This window comes from Pongo abelii, chromosome 2 (assembly GCF_028885655.2).
Source record: "Pongo abelii isolate AG06213 chromosome 2, NHGRI_mPonAbe1-v2.0_pri, whole genome shotgun sequence".
NCBI lineage: Eukaryota > Metazoa > Chordata > Mammalia > Primates > Hominidae > Pongo > Pongo abelii.
The window spans coordinates 90,463,515-90,483,223 of NC_085928.1; the positions used below are offsets into that span (position 1 = coordinate 90,463,515).

A 19,709-nucleotide genomic window follows, 5' to 3' on the forward strand; every position below is an offset into this window, starting at 1 on the left:
TATCTACATGCTCTGCACACACCAATCCTAGAGCTAATCTCTAGGGGTTAGAACACAGGAGGAATCTTTGTGTGCTTTATAGAGCCAAACACATCATGCAGAAAGGGAATGGGGAAGGCCAGGATACAGATTTCCTTTAGGAAAGAACGTCTAGTTAGCAGCTTGAGAGGCCAGTATCAATTACTTCCCTTCCACAGCAAAGAAGGATTAATAGGAATATTAAGCAAAAGACAGCTCCAAAAGCACTGATTCCCTTCAAAAACCATCACATCTGAGAAGGTCCAATCATCAAGCTCTATAAAAAAATGAGCAAGGTGAGAACACTTAACAATAAATAAAATTAATTGGTGACAGAATCATGCATGTGGTAAGGCGGCAACTCAATATGACTAATAACAACTTATTGACTAAAGTTTCATCCTATCCAAAGAGATGAGGGCATTAGATCAAACTGCCACACCAAAAGCAGAGTATGCTAAATAAAACAGCAGTGTGTGAGCACACACACATACGTGTGTGTGCATATGTTGGGGGTGGTCGCTTGGCAATGCCACAAATCTATGCATCTAATATTCTAGGCAAGGATTCTGCGAATTATGGCCCATGGACCAAATCTAGCTAAGATCTGTATACAACAGGAGCTAAGAATGACTTTCACATTTTTAAATGGTTGAAAAAAATAAAATATGACGTGACACATAAAAATTGCATGAAATTCAAATGTCAGTGTTCATAAACATTCCTTGGAACACAGTCATACCCATTCATTTATATCTATGACTGTTTTTCTGCTATCATGGCAGAGCTGAGTAGGTGTAGAGACCTGGATGGCTGGCAAAGTAAAAAATATTTACTATATGGTTCTTTACAGAAAATTTGCTGACCTCTGTTCCAGGCTATACAATCACACAGTTGTTTGATGGATCACAGCTCCAAACCTGTGCAGGCTTGTTGCTTTGGCCCCTGACATATCCAAGATTTTGATATAACCTGCCAGGCCAATAGAGAATGCAAGCCCATTGGCTAAGAACAATGGAAAAGTCCAATAGGTCATCAAGATGTTGGGACACCTGCCTATGATAACAAGAAAATGTAAAAGGCTTTTCTGAGTTGAAAGTAAGATGGTTCCAGAAGGTCTAAGTGGGAATAAGGATGAATAAAGGTATTCTCTTTAAAAGGATATATAGTATCTCTAGCTGGGTGCGGTAGCTCACGGCTGTAATCCCAGCACTTTGGGAGGCCGAGGCAGGTGGATCACGTGAGGTCAGGAGCTCGAGATCAGCCTGGCCAGCATGGCGAAACCCCATCTTTACTAAAAATACAAAAATGAGCTGGGCGTAGTGGCACATGCCTGTAATCCCAGCTACTCGGGAGGCTGAGGCACGAGAATAGCTTGAACCCTGGGAGGCAGAAGTTGCAGTGAGCCAAGATCATGCCACTGCACTCCAGCCTTGGCAACAATGAGCCTCTGTCTCAAAAAAAAAAAAAAAAAAAGAAAAGAAAAAGATGTATGATATCTCCTTCTAAAGATGAGAATTTAACTGTCTTCAAAATAGCTACCACTTTCTGAGTACTTACTAGGAGCCTAGGACTAAGCAAATTTTTTTTGCATTTATTATCCCATTTAATGGTCATCTCCTCTAGACTCAAAGAAGGAGACTGGACCAAGTTAAACACAACCAGAGAGCTCAGGAAATGAGAATCAAGGCCATATTCAAAGTCTAAAGCCTGTGTTCATAACCATTTCCCAACCCAAGGGCAGAAAGCATAAATGATCGCCACAAATAAATGACAGGAAAGGTTAAGACTATAGAAATAGTAGAAGCAAGTTTATTTTTATGGCCATAAGCACTATACAGTATTTTATTTATATATCTCACACTTTCTTTTGACTCATAATGCCCTCTCTTACTTCAGCATTTAAAGTAAAATATGATTCAGTCCTGACAGACCCTTTCCTATTGACAAAAATCAACACAGGTACCCAACTGTGAAGGCATTTTAAAGACAGCAGAATTAGACAACTAAAGTTATAAGTGTAACTTCCACCCATGAAGTTCCTGGGTTACCTGTGAAGGTCTCAAAACTAAAGGAGTGGTGAAGCACTTTTAGGGGTGATGGACTATAAAGTACATGTGCAGTATTTTAATTTTTTAATTCAGATTATAAGAGAAAATGTTAAATGGAATCTTGCCCACAGAGAGAAATACAATGCTGGTGGGTGGCCATCGTTTCTTCCTGCCCAGCAGCATCCATGTCCTCCCCTCTGCCAAATAAACCTTCATTTTCCACTTTCCTCTAAATATCTACATTTGGGGACCACTCAATCCTAACTCATTTTTGAAAATCTTTTTCTTAAAAAACAATGTTTTAAGTGTTAATATCTTTATCACACCAATTTGGAAATAATGTACTTATTATCCTATACCATGAATATACATGTTTCCTCAGATGTTTATTAATGGTTCCCCAAACCTGGCTTGTAAGTCCTTCTTGCGGGCCAAAGAGGAGCTAAGAGTTTTATACGGGAAACTTCTAGCCAGCCTCCCAACAACTCTACTAGTTAGCCATATCCAGATGAGTAACTGAAGAGTCAAGCAGGGTAAGTAGCTACAGTGAATAAAGGAAACCAAATTTGAATTTTAAGTCTATTTTGACTCAAACTGTGTTTTTCCCATCATGTTCTACTGTCCTGCCAAGGCACAAACACATTTTCTTAGAATGATTCCCTTTGAGTCAAATTTCAAATTTGCTGGAGAGAAGACAGTGGAGCTGAAAGACCCATTTACTCCAACGGCTGGTGTCAAGATCAAATCTTTGCTTATCTACCATCAAACTATCTGGTCTGAATTTTTAGATATAATTTTTTAAAAACACAGCCACAGCACATGCAGGACTAGCATGTCAGACCAGCTTGGCTTATCAACTGATAGGCAATGCTTTCTTGTGGGAATAAAATGGAAGTGCTTTTACACCTCTAAGTCTGAAGACAACTTTATTTATTTACTTATTTGTTTGTTTATTTATTTCAGTGTCTTACACTGTTGCCCAGGCTAGAGTGTAGTGATCTCGGCTCACTGCAACCTCAGCCTCCTGGGTTCAAGCGATTCTCCTGCCTCAGCCTCCTGAGTAGCTGGGATTACAGGCACACGCCACCACACCTGGATAATTTTTTTTGTATTTTTGGTAGAGATGGGGTTTCACCATGTTGGCCAGGCTGCTCTTGAACTTCTGACCTCAAATGATCCACCTGCCTCGGCCTACCTCCAAATGATCCACCCGCCTTGGCCTCTCAAAGTGCTGGGATTACAGGCGTAAGCCACTGTGCCCAGCCTGAAGATAACTTTAAAAGGCAAGTAACGAGCACATAGATCTACTTTTCAAAAATGTTTTTTTCTCTTTAGAATGGTCATTCTGTGATGGCTCATGCCTGTAATCCCAGCACTTTGGGAGGCTGTGGCAGGAGGATCACTTGAGCCCAGGAGGTCGAGGATGCACTGAGCCAGTTTCATGCAATTGCATTCCAGACTAGGCAATAAAGTGAGACCCTGTTTCAAAACAAAAAGGAAAAAAGAAGAAAGAAAAGAAAAGAATTCTAACTCCCATTTTATTCAATAAAAAGATGTGTCTCTAATTTTTTTAAGTCCTGGATCTCTTTTCTAAGACAACTACAGACCCTCTTCCAGAAAAATACACATACACAAAAAGTTTTGGTCACAACTACAGCGAGTTCAGGAATCCCTTGAAACCAACCCTTGAAGGGTCACAGACCCCCAGGATAACCCTTGCTCTAAAAGCATATTACAAAATTCCTTATATTATTTCACAGACCAGAATAAAGACCATATAGCTAGCTCTCTTATCATTTTTTATATTTTCAGAAAGCAAATATCAAATAAACACAAATTTTCTTAACTAGTCTTTCATATTCTCAAAAAAAAAAAACCCAGAAATCTTATGACTCAAATAAATCAATAAATATAAGGTCATACAAGTTCAAAGTCTGAATCAGTTTTCTTAAAATCTGCTACTTCCATTTCTGTGTTTCTGCCCATAAAGATCTCTCTTGAAAAGAAGAAACATTAATATGGTAAGGGCTTGAGTCTTTGCTACTTTAACATTCATCAACAGGTTAATATGTAAAAAGAAGACCACTTGTAAAGTTTACTAAAAGATGTTCTCTCATATATATGAGATATACGATATGATGAAAAGACAATTCTTAAATGTTCAATGAATAGATCTGTGTCAATGCAATCGCAAGTAAAATCATGTAGCTGACAAAATAGATTTTAGAGTTCATAAAGGCTCAAATTATGTGTTTCCCACCACTTGAGTCAAGAACTTTCAGGCTGGACACAGTGGCTCAAACCCATAATCCCAGCACTTTGGGAGGCTGAGGCGGGAGGATCGCTTGAGCCCAGCAGTTTGAGACCAGCCTGGGCAACATAGTGAGATCATGTCTCTACAAAAATAAAAATAAAAAACTTAGTCAGGCATCATGGAACATGCCGGTAGTCCCAACTAGTTGGTAGGCTGAGATGGGAGGATCACTTGAGCCCAGGAGTTCCAGGCTGCAGTGAGCCCTGATGATCTTGCCACTGCACTCCAGCCTAGGCAACAGAGGAAGGTCCTGTCTCAAAAAAAAAATAAAATAAAATAACTTTCAGGAATGTTTATTTTCAGGTACAGCTCAAACTTTAAAGTCTTTCAAATTCCTCTTGGTCTTATTACTCTAGAAAATTTCTAGCATCATCCAACAAAATTATAAGTTATCAAATGAACTTATAAAAATGTTTGAACAGCACTCCATTTATGAATAACTGACAGAGTATCTCACGAAAATTTAAGTTACAGGGGGCAGTGATACTTTCCCATGAAAATATTAGATTATTTTAAATCACTAGATACTGTTTCAAAATCAGTATTATGATAAGATTAAGAAACACTTATAAAGAACATTTCACCACATGACAATTACTTTCTAAACAATAACTATCCCCACCAAAATGCAACTTGGTATTGTGAACCCCAATCAATTGACAATTTCAGTTTACAATCTGTAGTACTTAAGATTTAAAGTAATTCTTCTCTTAGAGTGCCCTGTCTCCTAAAACCAAGGAAATGAACAGGGTCTGATGATGCCCACCTACTGCCAGCGTTTAGGTCAGTATTTTTTCAAAGTCAGGGAAACTTCATACCTTAGGGGAGGGCAAGTTACATCTCAGAATCTTCATGTAAAGTAATTTTTGTCTTTGTGACAAAAGTCAAGTTCTTGAGCACTAATTCTTGAAAGCACTGTAATGGTATTATTGAAGTCACTGGTCTCACATAGCATGACTAAAATTGTACATATTTCTTGCTAGAGGTTAAACACACTTCACTTTAATACATTTGCATCTGCAACTTCTCCTCTTTGAAAGAACTGGGGGAAAACAGGGAGAATGTACCTAAATTTAGTAAGGAAAGTGAAACAACCAAGTTTATCCTACACAACTTCTTCATCCCGGATATGAAGATGCAAGATCTACTTGGGGGACAGGAAAATTGGAAAACAACGATATGGCTGAATAAAATAACAAACCTGGGTTCAAACTGAGACATGATCCTGGTGCTAATCGTATCTATCCCACTGGAGGTCAAATCAGCTGCACTGGTGCCTGTTTCCTCATCCACCTCTCACCACCTAAACGTGCGATTTACGAGAAAGCTATCGAAGTTGAATCAAAGTGACTTTTGGAAAGAGATGCCAATATAATTTGCAGTGTGCTCCAAACAACTACACACAAGGCAACGTTTCTCATTGAGCACCCCCGCCCCCACTTTCAACTTCCCCTTAAGATAGGGACAGTCACACAGACATTTTTTGAAAATCAAAGAGAGAAATAAATAAAAGCACCCCATCACGATCACCGACGAGATCCCGACTCTGTGGTGGAATTGGGTGCCGGGTGAGGACGATGGGCACACGCTCCTGGTCGCTTCGCGAACTCCTCCGGGAGGTCGCCAAGTTTCTCTTTCACCCTTTTTCCCGCACCCGCCGAGCCCAGGAAGGAAGGGGGCGGCCGCAGGGGCCGGAACCGCGCGACCTGGAACCCGGGGCCTTTTTTGATTGCCGGCCGCGCCCCGCGCAAGTGCCGGCGTTCGAGACCCGCCCCAGCGCGCGTGGGCGCCAACTTCGCGGGGACCCCCAGCGACGCGCCCCCTCGTTACCCCTAGTCCCGCCTCTCCCGGGCTCAGCCGGATCCGGGCGTCCCCTTCACCCTCCCCACCCCCCAGGGAAGCGAGCCCACCCCTAGCAGCGTCACCCTGAATGGGGCGGCGGGGCCGCAGTCACCTTCCCGGGGAAGAAGCGGGGGCCCCGACTCCCGGCGGCCCGCAGCCCCCGCCGCACCCCCGCAGCCCTGGAGGCGTTCGGGCGAGCTCACCTGGCGGCTGGCTGCGGCCTCCGGGGCGGCCTCTGGGCGTGGGCCGGGCGGGGGCTGCAAGGGGGGCGGCGGGAGCCCGGGCTGCAGCCGGGACCGCCGCCGGCCGCCAAGCCTCGCCCCAACTCGCGCCGGCCGCGGCCGCCCCCGGGGAGTACCGGGAGCGCGGGGAGCGCGGGTCCCGCGGCGGCGGCGGCGGCGGCGGCGGCGCGGCGCGGCGCGGCGCGGCTCAGGCGTCGGAGCAGGCGGCCGCGGGCGCCGCCGCCTCCTCCTCCATGGCTGTTTACCCGGCTGCATTGTGGGAGTTTGACCTCCGCCGCCGCCAACCGCCGCCTCAGCTTGCGCCGCCGCCGCCGCCGCGCACGCCATGGGAGCCGTGACTGACGGTGAGGCCCCGCTCGCCGCCACACGTTCCCGCTGCACGGCCCGCTGGGCCTCCCCCGAGACCTGTGGCCTCCCAGCCCGCTTCCGGGAACCCCTCGGCCTCCCCGGCCGCTTCGCCAGAGCGCTTCGGCCTTCCCGACCTCTCCCCGGAGCCCCGGGCCTCCCCGGCTGCTTCCCTGAGTCCTTCCTCCTCTCGCCAGAGCCCGAGCGCCCCTCGGAGCCCCTCGGCTTCCCCCGCCCGCTCTCCCGGAGGCAGCGCGGGACTATAGGGTGTGCCGGGAGCGTGGTCGGTGGGCTGGGAACACACGTGGGTGGCCGAGACGGCTAGAAGCGGTGCAAGGACGGGTGGGACCAGAGGGAGTCCGGTTTGTCTAGGGGCGCGGTGAGGGCCCAGGAGCCGCGAAGGGTGGGCGGTGGTGCCGGGCTTAGGGCTGCGGGCCTGGAAGGTTTGTGGAGGGCTGGGAGGGAGTGGGAGCTCCAGGGACAGGGCGGGGGTTTCGAGCGTGACACCTGGAGGGGTCCTGGGGCATATTGGGAAGGACTCACAGACAATGGAGTCGATGGCAATGAGGCCTTGAACTGCGAGTGGATTGTGGGTGAGAAGAAGGAGCAGGGAATTATTTATAAAAGGAATAGGTAGGGATGAGGTATCCGGAGGGTAATCAGGAAGTGTACCTGGGAGATTTACGGGGGTAAGGAGGAGCCAGTATAGTGATGAGACCGTCTAGGGTAGATCAGGACGATAAAACATGTATGTGTCTGTGTTGGGAAGGGTGATTTGTCAGCTGGGATGGATTTAGAGGGGCAAAGGCTGGGTTTGTGGACAGTCTAAGGGAGATGGTCTATGGACTGAGAGCAGAAATAAGGTGACACTTTGGGGAAAGGGGAAGGGGTATGATTGGCAACTGGAGGGAGAACCTACAAGGTATCTGGTTAGGCAGGAAGGAGGTCTTTTGATATCTGGGAAGGGGATATCTAGGGCTCTTGGGTGTTTTTCAGGAGATGGTGACCAGTAACTGTAAATGCCTGTGGAGAGGCCACTTCTGAAGAGTTGAAGACCACCAGGGTCTCCACATTAAAGGGCGTGGACATGGGAAGAACAGTGATAGGCCCAAAGTTGCAGACTAATAAAGAATAGTGGAGGTGGGAGGCTACTAAAGACTCAGGAACTTCATGTGGAATTTCAGCTTTGCTTCATTCCAGTTTCATTTATTTAGTGGATATTTATCCTTCCTGGACTAGGCTTTGGGATTACAACCCAGAACTAACAAGCAAGAACTTTCCCCTCTCCAAAATTTCGATCTGAAGGGAAAGAAACATTGACTAATGAGTTTTAAGAGTGACAAATATTACCACAAGGAAGTACAAGGTTGGGAACTGTAGGAACATGTAACAAAGATTATTTGTCCAATCAATGGAAATGAGAAAGCCTCCCCAAAGAAGTTAATCCCATTTTTGAAGAATAAGTAGATGTTGGACTGGTGTTCTGGGTTGGTAGCCACTTGTACAAAGACCCCAAGATGTTGGAAGAACTCAAAGCTGACAGGTATTGCTAGAATTTAGAAAGTTGTGAGCCAGAGATTTCTAAGGGCAATAGGAAGCCATTAAAAGTTTTAACACTGGTGTGGTGTTAATCAGATTGGCATTAAAACTCACACACATGGCCGGGCACAGTGGCTCACGCCTGTAATCCCAGCACTTTGGGAGGCCAAGGCAGGCGGACCTCTTGAGCTCAGAAGTTCAAGACCAGCCTGGAAAACACAGTGAGACCCCATGTCTACAAATACAAAAAAATTGGTCTGGCACAGTGGCACACACCTGTAGTCCCAGGACTTGGGAGTCTGAGGAGAAAGGATCACTTGAGCCTGGGAGGTTGAGGCTGCAGTGAGCCAAGATCACGCCAGTGCACTCCAGTCTGGGTGACAGAGTGAGACCCTGTCTCATAAAAAAAAAAAAAAAAAAACCACATACACACTGTCTCTGCTTTGTGCAGAATGATTAGAGGAAGAGAAAATGAGGAGCTAAGTTTCCTCGCCACTTACTAACGTTTACGTAGTGCTGTTAGGTATTATTCTAATTGTTATCCCCATTTTACAGATGAAACAGACACAGGTTAGCTTGCCTAAGGTCGCACAGATAGTAAGTTATAGAGGGTCAAAGGCAGGGAGACCACCTGCAGAGTTCCTGCTCTTCCCTATTATGCATCCTGTGTCTGCTACTTCTTCAGTGGCCCTGGTGAGAGACAATGAGGACTGTGACCAAGAGGGAATGCAGAGAAGAGGACAGGTGGGAGGGAAATTTGTGAGGTAGAATGTCAGGACTTCAGGTATTGAATGGATGGTGCGAGAAGGGATTTAGGATGATCCCAGGTTTTTGACTTCACTGTGTGCCTGTTAGTGCTACTTTTCTATTTATTGAGATAGAGATGTCCAAAGGAGCGACAGGCTTTGTCAGTTGGGAGATAGGGACAGAAGATGAGCTCTAAAGTACTGACTGCAGTCAAGTGCCCCCCCACATCCTTAAAAGCCACAGGAATCTACCCTGCCACTTACAGACTGTCTCAGCTTCAGTCTCTGAATGGAGATAATAATAAAATCCACATCAGCGGATTGTTTTGAGGATTAAACACAAAAAGTTGTAAAGGGCTTTGCATTGAGTCCAACACATAATAATTAATATTCAGTAAACATTAATGTCGGAGTTGTTTTACTAATCTGTCTTCCACTTTCCTTTGATGTGGACTGTGCCTTCTCTCTTAATCTGCACAGATTGCCTTTTCCTGCCTTTTCTATCAGGTGACACTCCACTTATTCCTCAAGACCCACCTCAAAAATCCCCTCTTTTCTTTCCTGGAAGTAGTTGACCCTCTGCCTACTAGCCATATTATTTTATGCATATTGCTGCTGTCACCCTTAATACGTTATTTATATGCCTTATGCTAGAAAACATTTAAGGCAGTTCACCGTAATGAGAACATATAAAAATTAAACGGACTAGAAAACAAGACAAAAAGAACATTAAGATTAGGAAAAATAAAGGGAAGTCAGAAGTGGGGTGATCCTCAAAATGCAGGAGGATAAAGTCTAGTACATTAATTAACCAAGCTATAAGTGACCTGTTTCTCCAATAGGCCGTGCTGAGAGGCAGGACCTCGTCTACTCTGTGATCTAGTGTTCATGAGAGAAGGCAATCTTAGATGCCCAGGAAAAGCACTTTTTTTTTTTTCTGATTTGAACTAGAGGAAAAGTTTATCATTGAGGTCTTTATAAATGAAAGCCAGTGTCATATCCTTAACCCCTTTTCAGCACTGAAGATCATAGAGCTGTTTTGTAGCACATCCCTTGCTAGGTAAAAGAAGGCTAAATCACAATTTGGAAAGACATTCTAAAGCCAGTAGAGGCTGGGTGTGGTAGCTCACACGTGTAATCAATCTTAGCACTTTGGGAGGCTAAGGCAGGAGGATCACGTGAGCCCAGGAGTTTGCCTAAGCAACACAGCGAGACATGATCTATACTACAGAATTTTTCAAATTAGCCAGGCGTGTGGGGTGGTGTGCACCTGTAGTCTCAGCTACTCGTCTCTACTAAAAATTTTCCAAAATTAGCCAGGTAGAGTGGAACACACCTGTAGGTAGTCCCAGCTACTCAGGAGGCTGAGGCAGGAGGATCACTTGAGCCCAGGAGTTTGAGGTTGCAGCGAGCCATGATTGCACCACTGCACTCCAGCCTGTCAACAGTGCTAGATCCTGTCTAAAAATAAATAAATTAAACCAATGGACAGTGTGGTTTAGGTGTGTAGTGGGTAGCTCTGCTGATCTGGCTTGATTCAAATCAGGGTTTTTTGATTGAATATCTAGACCATAGAGGAAAGACAAACTACAGCTTCTTCAGACAATCCTTTATAAACATGGTTTTCGTTAGCTGAGCTTTTGAAAAAATCAAGCTGAAATGAGTGGTATGTGTGATCCGTCAACACGTATTTATTGCATACCTTCTAGGCACAATGCAAGGTCCTGGCTACTTTGCAGTGAACTAGACAGAGGAGGGCCCTGGCCCCTGCTTTGGGGAAAGAAGCCATAGTGTGCAATCAAATAAGTAAATAAGATAATTTCTGAGAAAGAATGTAATTAAGTTCTAAGAATGAACTTGATGGAGTGAGGACAGAGAGTAATGGGGGAGGGCAGTGATACCTGACAGTTTCAACCACATGAAGAGCCCAGGAAAGTATTCCAGATAGAGACAACAACTAGCGCAAAGGCCCGAGGTGAAAACAAGCTCTGCACCCTTTGGAGGAAATAAGGAAAGCCACTGGGCTGGATCTAGGGACAGGACTGCATCCAGGTGGGCCAAGAGGAGTATGATGCAAAAGGAGGTAAAAGGGAGCTCAGGAGGAGCCTTGCAGGCTTTGGAAAGGAGACTGAATTGTCCTTCGTGGGCATTTAGAAATGATTGGAGGATTGTAAGCAGGAGAGTTAGTGATCCAATTCATCTTTTAGATCATTCTGAGTTGCATAAAAAATGGATTCTAGGAAGGCAAGAATGAAAACAGGGAGTCCGATGCAAAGTATTCCAGATGAGAGAAATAGGGGCTTGGATTAGAGCGATGTTAGTGTGGAAGATAGAAGTGGATGCTCCTGATATCTCATTCATCCTCCTGCAAAGCTCTTGGAGGACTACCAGTACCTGTCCATGGAGCTTACATGAGAGCCAATGTCTGTTACAAATTTGAGGTGCCTGTATCACTGTGCCTTCATGTAATCCATTCCTCTGGGTCTGCGTATCCAGTTGGACTGGGAGCTCTTGAAGAAGCAGCCCTTTATTTCCCGCACTCAGTTTGAGGAACTGCCCTGCTTTAGAGTAGCTATAGCTACTAGACTGGATATTTTCACCACTACTGTCATGTTATAAGTGAAAAAGTGGAGGTCTTTGGAAGTTAGTGAGTTGCAGTCACACAGCTAGTTTGTGACAAAGCCATTTTCTCTCCTTCCCTTGTTGCCAACTCTAGCAGTTTGGCTAACTGAAAAACAGTGTGGATGTTGTCACTGTTAATTTAAACTATGTTAACTGTATTTTGTATGTGTTAATTTAAAGGATGCTAAATATTGTTAGTACACTGATAGAAATCATTTCAGAAGCACTTTTTGCAGTACAGAGAACATTAGGTAGATATATTGATATGCCAGAGCAACAGATGAGAGATGGAGAAAGGGGTTGGGGTGGAATGTGGCTCTACATTCTGTTTAATAAAGCTTGCTAGTTTTGATGGTAGCTTTTTTTTTTTTAACTTAGAAAAGTGTAATGCATGAATATGTACTTGTTGCAATTTGAAATAATGGTTTTTAGTATGCCTACGAATAATATGACAGAATAATGGAGCTGCACTATGACTTTCTAATAATGTAATTGTATATATTTTTCTGTGAATGCAGAAGTGATTAGTAACTCATCTGTGAAAGGAAGATAATAGTACACACTTTGTAGAGTTGTTTCAAGGATGAAACATGATAATATATGTAACGCACTTTGAAGTTGAGTGACCATTTAATTTATTGTGTAAACCAGGACACTTTTCAGAGTGAAAAGAAACAAATAGGATGTGTGGTCACCAACTAGGATTGTATAAATGCTGTGCAAGTGTTTGCTGCTGCTGTTATTCCTATTTCAATTGCTGATCCAATGTTAATTAGACATTTGTGGGCACAGGGTTCATTTGTTTTTGAGTTTTTTTTTCATTAGTGCCATTGGATTTGCCCACTTTCTTCCATCTTCTGTGGCCCCAACACAGGGATAACTGCTGCAGTTCAACTATGAAATGATGTTTCTTTAGCCAAGATAATTGGTTTTTCAAAGCAAGATTGACATTTCGCCTTGACTTTATTAGCACTATACTGCTCTAAACATTTAAACAGAGAGAAAAGACAAAGGACCTCAACATGATGTTTTGCATTTCTTTTCCTTTTAAAATTTTAAATGTAATTTTGGTGTAAGTAATTACCTTGGCATCAGCAATTTATGTAGACCAGTCAGAAGTATCTTAGGAGAGGTTAATATCTACATGGAGGAATCAAACCATCTTATTGTTCCTTCCACCCACCTTTTATGTGTCTTCTTAATATTGTTGACCTTAAAAATTGTTTTAATGGTTTTGAGCTTTTTGAAAGGAGGGACCAGGTGTTATTTTACCATAAGGAATGTAACACAATGGGCTAATATGTGTGATTCATCTTAATAACATGAGCTGTGGTGGTCTAACGATAAATCTTACAGGAATCTGCATGAACATTGTTTTTACATGGCCTTAGTCTCTCTTCTTGTTCATTTAAAGTAGGTCAAATCAAGCCAGTTTTCTTTGTTGTTGTTAACACATCATAGCTTTATTCAGTAACAGAGTAGAATTTTTAATACAGAGAAAATGAAGTACCTGAGAATGATAAATAAGTTTACCACCCAGTTAACCCCTGTTACTACTTCAGAAAAAAAGTACTACATGTCAGTAAATTCAAGAAGAAATGCACAATATGAAAAATGAAAACCTTCCCCTCTTTACCTTCCATAATAATTCCTCTCCCAGAATGATTTTTAATGCCTCTAAAAGGTAAAAGTATCTTCTCTGGAGACTGACTCCTGAGTTTGAGTTCCATTTCTATTCCTTACTTCCTGTGACATTTAATTTTTGGCAAGATGCTTTTTCATTGGTAAAATAGACATAAGAATATCTATAATGAGGCCGGGCATGGTGGCTCACGCCTGTAATCCCAGCACTTTGGGAGGCCGAGGCGGGCAGATCACGAGGTCAGGAGATCGAGACCATCCTGGCTAACACAGTGAAACCCCGTCTCTACTAAAAATACAAAAGAATTAGCTGGGCGTGGTAGCGGGCGCCTGTAGTCCCAGCTACTCGGGAGGCTGAGGCAGTAGAGTGGCGTGAACCCGGGAGGCGGAGCTTGCAGTGAGCCGAGATAGCGCCACTGCACTCCAGCCTGGGCAACAGTACAAGACTCTGTCTCAAAAAAAAAATCTATAATGCTGTTGTGTAGATTAAGTGTGTTTATATGTGAAAAGCATCTAAAGCAGTCCTTAGCATATTTAAGTGTTATGTATCTGTTGGCTAGTATACCAGTGGGTATATATGCTTGAAAATTTCATACAGTCATTTACACACTGGTCTGTATTCAACTTCTATGTATCCATAAAAATTTTTTTAAGTGATATAATAGGTGTGTATATTTATGGGGTACGTGAGGTATTTTGATACATGCATACAATGCAAAATAATCACAGCAGGGTAGATAGGATATCCATTGTCTTCAAGCATTTATCATTTGTTATAAACATTCTAGTTATGCTCTTTTAGTTGGTATAAAATGTGCAATAAATTATTGTTGACTATAATCATCCTATTGTGCTATCAAATACTAGATCCTATTCACTCTATGTTTTTGTACCAATTAAGCGTCCCCGTCCCTCCCCTGCTGCCACACACCCCACAGCTCTTCCCAGCCTGTTGTAACCATCTCTACTGTCTACCTCCATGAGTTCAGTTGTTTCAGTTTTTAGCTTATCATGGAGCTCTTTTGAATATAAATCTACCTTATTCTTTTATATCAGTGTGTATAGTCTATTAATTTTTTAGACAGATCCTTTATTGGCATTTAGTTTGTTTTCAGTTTTTTACTCTTCCGAGCAGTGTTACAATGGAGATATTTGCATAGATGTATTCGTGTACTTGTGGCAATAATTTCTAAAAGATAAGTCAAAAGGTATATGTGTCTTTAATTTTGGTATATCTTGCTGTAATGCCTTAGTAGCTAGCTGTTTTCCCCACTATAATCCTGTCTGAAATTGTTATCCCTTCCTGTGGCTTTCAGTTTGGCACCTACAGAATTTTTTGCCAAACTGCATTTAGAAAGGAAATGCTAATCCTCACTGGTGGATCACAGGAGTTACTAGTTCACAAAGGCAGGTGAGATTGCAGCCTTCCCTCAAAGGGAGCCACATTTGACCTGCAATTTAGCCTTAGCAGGGAGTTACATAACAATGATGCTATTGCCACTGGTTGTCAAGCCTTGACCTGTCTCTGAAGTTGTTTTGTAATCAAGGTTTTAATGGCAAATATAGGGAAAGAACAATTATGAATTTTGAAAGGAATGTGAGTCTGGTTTTATGAGAAACTCCCTTTTATGCTAAAATGAGAGCACAGCTAAAATGGCTGTGTCATCTGACCAGAGGCCTGGAAATCTAGAGTTGCTCTAGTAACTGTAAAGGAGTCATTTCTTCCTGCCTTTATGTTTATGAAAAATAGAGTTTTAAGATCTAACTTCTTGAAAGGACTTTTTGAGGCTTATTTGGTGTCTTGAGTAATCTTATATTTCTTCTGGCTATATGTTGGCATATATGTATCCCATTTTGGAAGTAAATATTTACATTTCAGCATAAATATGTCATTATTGATTTTAAACTGATTTTGAAAGACAGATATTTTGTATGTCCAATTCTGGTATAATGAAATCCAGTAGGAAGTCATAAGTTCTCGAATTGTGATAATAGTCTACTGTTAAACCAATCCTGTTTTTTTATGTCTTCAGTGGTTAACATTTAGGCATATTGGATATGAGGCATTTTGATGAGCAAATATGTATCTCATGCCCCTGCCTCATAGACAGTATATGCTAGACAATGTGTGGTCATATTACTCACTAATTAATACGTGAAGTTAATTGCTGCCTCCTTTTCTTGACTCAGATTCACACTCCACAGTCTTTCCAGGAGCTAGATGGATGGTATTATCCAGCCATCATCCTACAAGCCTAAAGCCAAGTGGAAAACCACCATCCTCACAGCAGGTGTCAAGTATTTTGGTTTAGAAACTCTTTCCAGATGATATTGATCCTCATAGTAAAGAAAGTAATTATGACAAGGAGCGATGTTGATAACATCAAAAAAATAACAAAAAATCTGCTAAGCCATCTTTACTGTTTTTACAGGATAGACCAAAGCCCAGCAGAATTACTAATACAAGCATTCAAACTGCTTACAGAGGGTTTCAAGCATGATAATTTGTGAAGTCAACGTGTATAGTAAACAAAACATGTTTTAAGTGTGTTCATTATGGAGCTAATTGATAAGATGTCATTAAAAATAATAATGCTCATAGCATTTGTGTTAGGAACTATCAGCAGCAGTCCATCTTTAAATTTAAAAAGAACAGAGGCTATTCTCAAACTGAGAGCTTACCTTTTTGTTTTATTCTGTTTCTGTTGGAGCTGTGCTCTGTACTTTATACATGTTATTTCAATAATTCTCGTCCACAGAGTTTTCTAGGCAGCAACTGTCTACGCACAATTTAAGCTAGAAACGCCATGACCTTCCCAGTAAATTTGAGACAGAAACAAATTTGTAAGGAATCCTAACTGGGCAAAACTTGATATGCATAAATGCCTAATATGTATTTACATAGATATATCTATAGATAAATCTTCAACATTTACTCTGACTTTTATAGGATGATACAAGTTGTGGATTAAATTTTTTTTTTTTTTTTTTTGAGACGGAGTCTCGCTCTGCCACCCAGGCTGGAGTGCAGTGCCGCGATCTCGGCTCACTGCAAGCTCCACCTCCCGGGTTCACGCCATTCTCCTGCCTCAGCCTCCCGAATAGCTGGGACTACAGGCACCCACCACTATGCCCGGCTAATTTTTTGTATTTTCAGTAGAGACAGGGTTTCACCGCGTTAGCCAGGATGGTCTCGATCTCCTGACCTCGTGATCTGCCCGCCTCGGCCTCCCAAAGTGCTGGGATTACAGGCGTGAGCCATAGTGTCTGGCCGTGGATTAAATTTAACATAAACATAAGGATAACATATTTTTTGTTTTCCTACTATAGACAGACATTGTGCTCCTTTGTATACTTTTATTTCCCTTAAGTTTCCCAATATTTCTATAAAGTAGATAGTTTTATTCCCATTTTACAGATGAAATCAGATGTTGGTCTTACGTGACTATACATACAGGCACACACAGTAAACACTGGGTGAACTAACCAAAACATTGGCTCCAGTTTTTGTTTTGTTTTGTTTTTCTGGCCTAGGCAGTTGGCTGTGAGAGAGGGATAGGGCTGAGTGGGAGGAGGGCCTGTGAATGCCTGGACAGGGAATTCCCTGTGCTGCCAGAACTAGTGGTGCCACACTCCTACTTGTGCCACCCCTATGTTGGCATTGGCCCCTGTTTTTTCCTAACCAAGTCATCTGCTCAGTCCTAACCTGCCTTCTAGGACCTGTGATTCTTTTTTTTTTTTTTTCCTGTTTTGAGATGGAGTCTCATTCTGCCACCCGGGCTAGAGTGCAGTGGTGAGATCTAGGCTCACTGCAAACTCCACCTCCTGGATTCAAGCAATTCTCCTGTCTCGGCCTCCCGAGTAGCTGGGATTACAGGCGCATGCCACCACGCCCAGCTAATTTTTGTATTTTTAGGAGAGACAGGGCTTCAACATTTTGGCCAGCCTGGTCTCGAACTCCTGACCTCAAGTGATCTGCCCACCATGGCCTCTCAAAATGCTGGGATTACAGGCATGAGCCACCATGCCCAGCCAGGACCTGTGATTCTAATCTCTCCTTTTCAGATCAGGCCATGTTAGCTCCTAACTGTGTATGCTTTGCTAGCCTTCTAACTAGCCTCCTTGCCTCTGGGTTTTTCCCAGTTACAATCCAGTTTGTACATCCTCCTAAAAATTCTGGCCCATGAATCTTTAGCAACTCCCACTTTCCTGCCAGCAAGATGTACAAGTATAGTATTTACTGGTGTGACTCCCAAAATCTGACCCCCAACTGCTTGTATATCTTTGGGTCCTGCTATTTGTCTTCACTCCTCTAGCCTCCCTAGTGTTCTAACACACTCATGCCCTAGATTCAGCCTTTCATTCCCCACCCAGCCTCTGCTAGAGCACAGCTTTCTCCCTGCCTGGGGTGAGAAGAAGGAAAGGACTTCAGCTTTCTTTTTTAACAACAGCTAACAGGTTTTGAGTACTCATATGGTTCAAAAATCAAATACTATAAAAAGATAATCTCCAATCTTCCAGTCTGTTCCCCATCCACCCCACTTATACTGCCTTCTCTCTTGGTGTAACCCCTTTTATTAGTTTTTTGTATATCCTTCCAGGGTATCTATATTGCTCAGCACTGCACTAGTAGGGACTCCTTGTGCCCCTTTGACAGGTCTCTGTCTGGGCTTCTAGGCTGTCCACAACATCCTTTGAAATCTAGGTGGATCTCTTGGAAGGTCAGAGAACAACTTGCATTCTGCATGCCTGCAGAATTAGCGTCATGTAGATGCTACCAAGTTTTATGGCTGTATCTTCTCAAGTAGTAAGTCAAGCTGCACTTGGGCCTTCTTGAACCACAGCTGGGGTGGCCGAGGAGCACTGTGCCGGAATGCAGGGAGCAGAGACCCAAGGCAGCTCTGGGCAGCAAACCTATGGAGGGCACCCTAGGTCAGTCCTCCAAAACCATTCTACCCGCCTAGAGTTCTGGGCCTGGGTCTGTGGTGGGAGGGACAGACTTGAAGGTTATTTTTTAGTTTAAAGATCTCAATTGGCTTTATTCTCGATTCTAGAATTGGGCCACACATCATTCCATAAAATAGAATAAGTGTTCCAATGAGCCGAGGAGCAGAGGCTGGCTTTATATACAGAGAAGGGCTAAAGAAAGTAGAAGCACAGAACAGACAGCATATTAGTCATTTCAAAGCTACTCTTCTTGTAAGGTGGGGACAGAGAGGCCAACAATAGAAAAATAACTAATTAGTTAACATGAGGTTATTTCAGCCTACCTTTTTTGAAGAGAAGCAAGGACTAAAGTAGAAGGAACTTCATTATTATGCCCACTGAAGATTTAAACTGGCCTCTTGGGGAAATTAGCTGTTATTCTCTTCTGATCTCTTACAAGGTTGGGTAACAACTTAGTCTAGGTTTGGTGACATGGAACTTTAGCATGGGTGACTCCATTTTGATTTTTAGTCTGGTCCATTGGGACATAGTACAAGAACTTAGTCCAAAACAATGGCCTCCTGTAATTTTTATTTCACAGTTTTCCCTTTTGGTTAGGTTGTTATGTAGGTGAGAGTGTAACCAAAACTTAGGTCATCAGTACTACTCTCAGTTGCCATCATTTTGAGTTTCTAGTCTCAGCATGTGTTTATAGCTTATTGTGTCCTCCCCATTATTATAAGTTTGTTTGAGTTTTTGTTGTTCCAGCTAGAGACATACCATTTGATGCTTGACAGATGGCTCTCTGGAAACATTTAAAACTTTTTGAGAAGATACAGTACAACAGGGAGACTACTGTTGTGATTAGCAGGTGGAAAACATGAAGAGTTTGGAGCTTTCTTCTTAGCCAGGATCCCCATGAGCCAAACCAGCTAAAATCAAATAGCTAGATGAGGAGTCTACATGTTTTAACAAAGTAATCTGCTCTACAATACCCAATGTATTTATGTGCAACAAGAAATATCAGTTGCACAGATTGATCCCTGTTTAATTAGTTGATATCTAGTGTCCCATGACTATCTTAAATTAAAGCAGAGGTCAGGTGCAGTGGCTCACGCCTGTAATCCCAACACTTCGGGAGTCTGAGGGAGGTGAATTGCTGAGGTCAGGAGTTTGAGACCAGCCTAACCAACATGGTGAAACTCCATCTCTATTAAAATACAAAATTTAGCTGGGCATGGTGGTAGGCACCTGTAATCCCAGCTACTAGAGAGGCTGAGGCAGGAGAATTGCTTGAACCCGGGAGGCAGAGGTTGCAGTGAGCCGAGATTGTGCCACTGTACTCCAGGCTGGGCGACAGAGCGAGACTCGTCTCAAAAAAAAAAAAAAAAAAAAAGAAATATAAATTGCACAGATTGCTCCT

General features: G+C 43.0%; 2 protein-coding genes across 23 annotated transcripts in view; one reads left to right on the forward strand and one right to left on the reverse strand.

Annotated features, from left to right (window-relative positions):
• ATXN7 (ataxin 7) overlaps window positions 1-6,726 on the reverse strand; it is a 139,326-nt gene extending 132,600 nt beyond the window's left edge. For 4 of the 18 annotated variants that reach the window (XM_024245446.3, XM_054551918.2, XM_054551916.2 and 1 more), the window contains exons 1-2: window positions 5,900-6,222; window positions 5,585-5,686 (exon numbers count right to left, since the gene is read on the reverse strand). The gene's annotated coding sequence lies outside the window, so the exon portion shown is untranslated. Of the gene's footprint in view, window positions 1-5,584; window positions 6,248-6,337; window positions 6,393-6,428 lie in introns of those variants that run through there. The other 14 variants (XM_063722012.1, XM_054551919.2, XM_063722013.1 and 11 more) reach the window with 11 other exon arrangements.
• THOC7 (THO complex subunit 7) overlaps window positions 6,629-19,709 on the forward strand; it is a 29,641-nt gene continuing 16,560 nt past the window's right edge. The window contains exons 1-2 of one of the 5 annotated variants that reach the window (XM_024245450.3): window positions 6,802-7,079; window positions 15,551-15,651. In XM_024245450.3, coding sequence (XP_024101218.2) covers window positions 15,582-15,651 — 70 coding nt within the window. In that variant the 5' untranslated portion in view covers window positions 6,802-7,079; window positions 15,551-15,581. Of the gene's footprint in view, window positions 7,080-15,550; window positions 15,652-19,709 lie in introns of those variants that run through there. The other 4 variants (XM_024245451.3, XM_054551944.2, XM_024245452.3 and 1 more) reach the window with 4 other exon arrangements.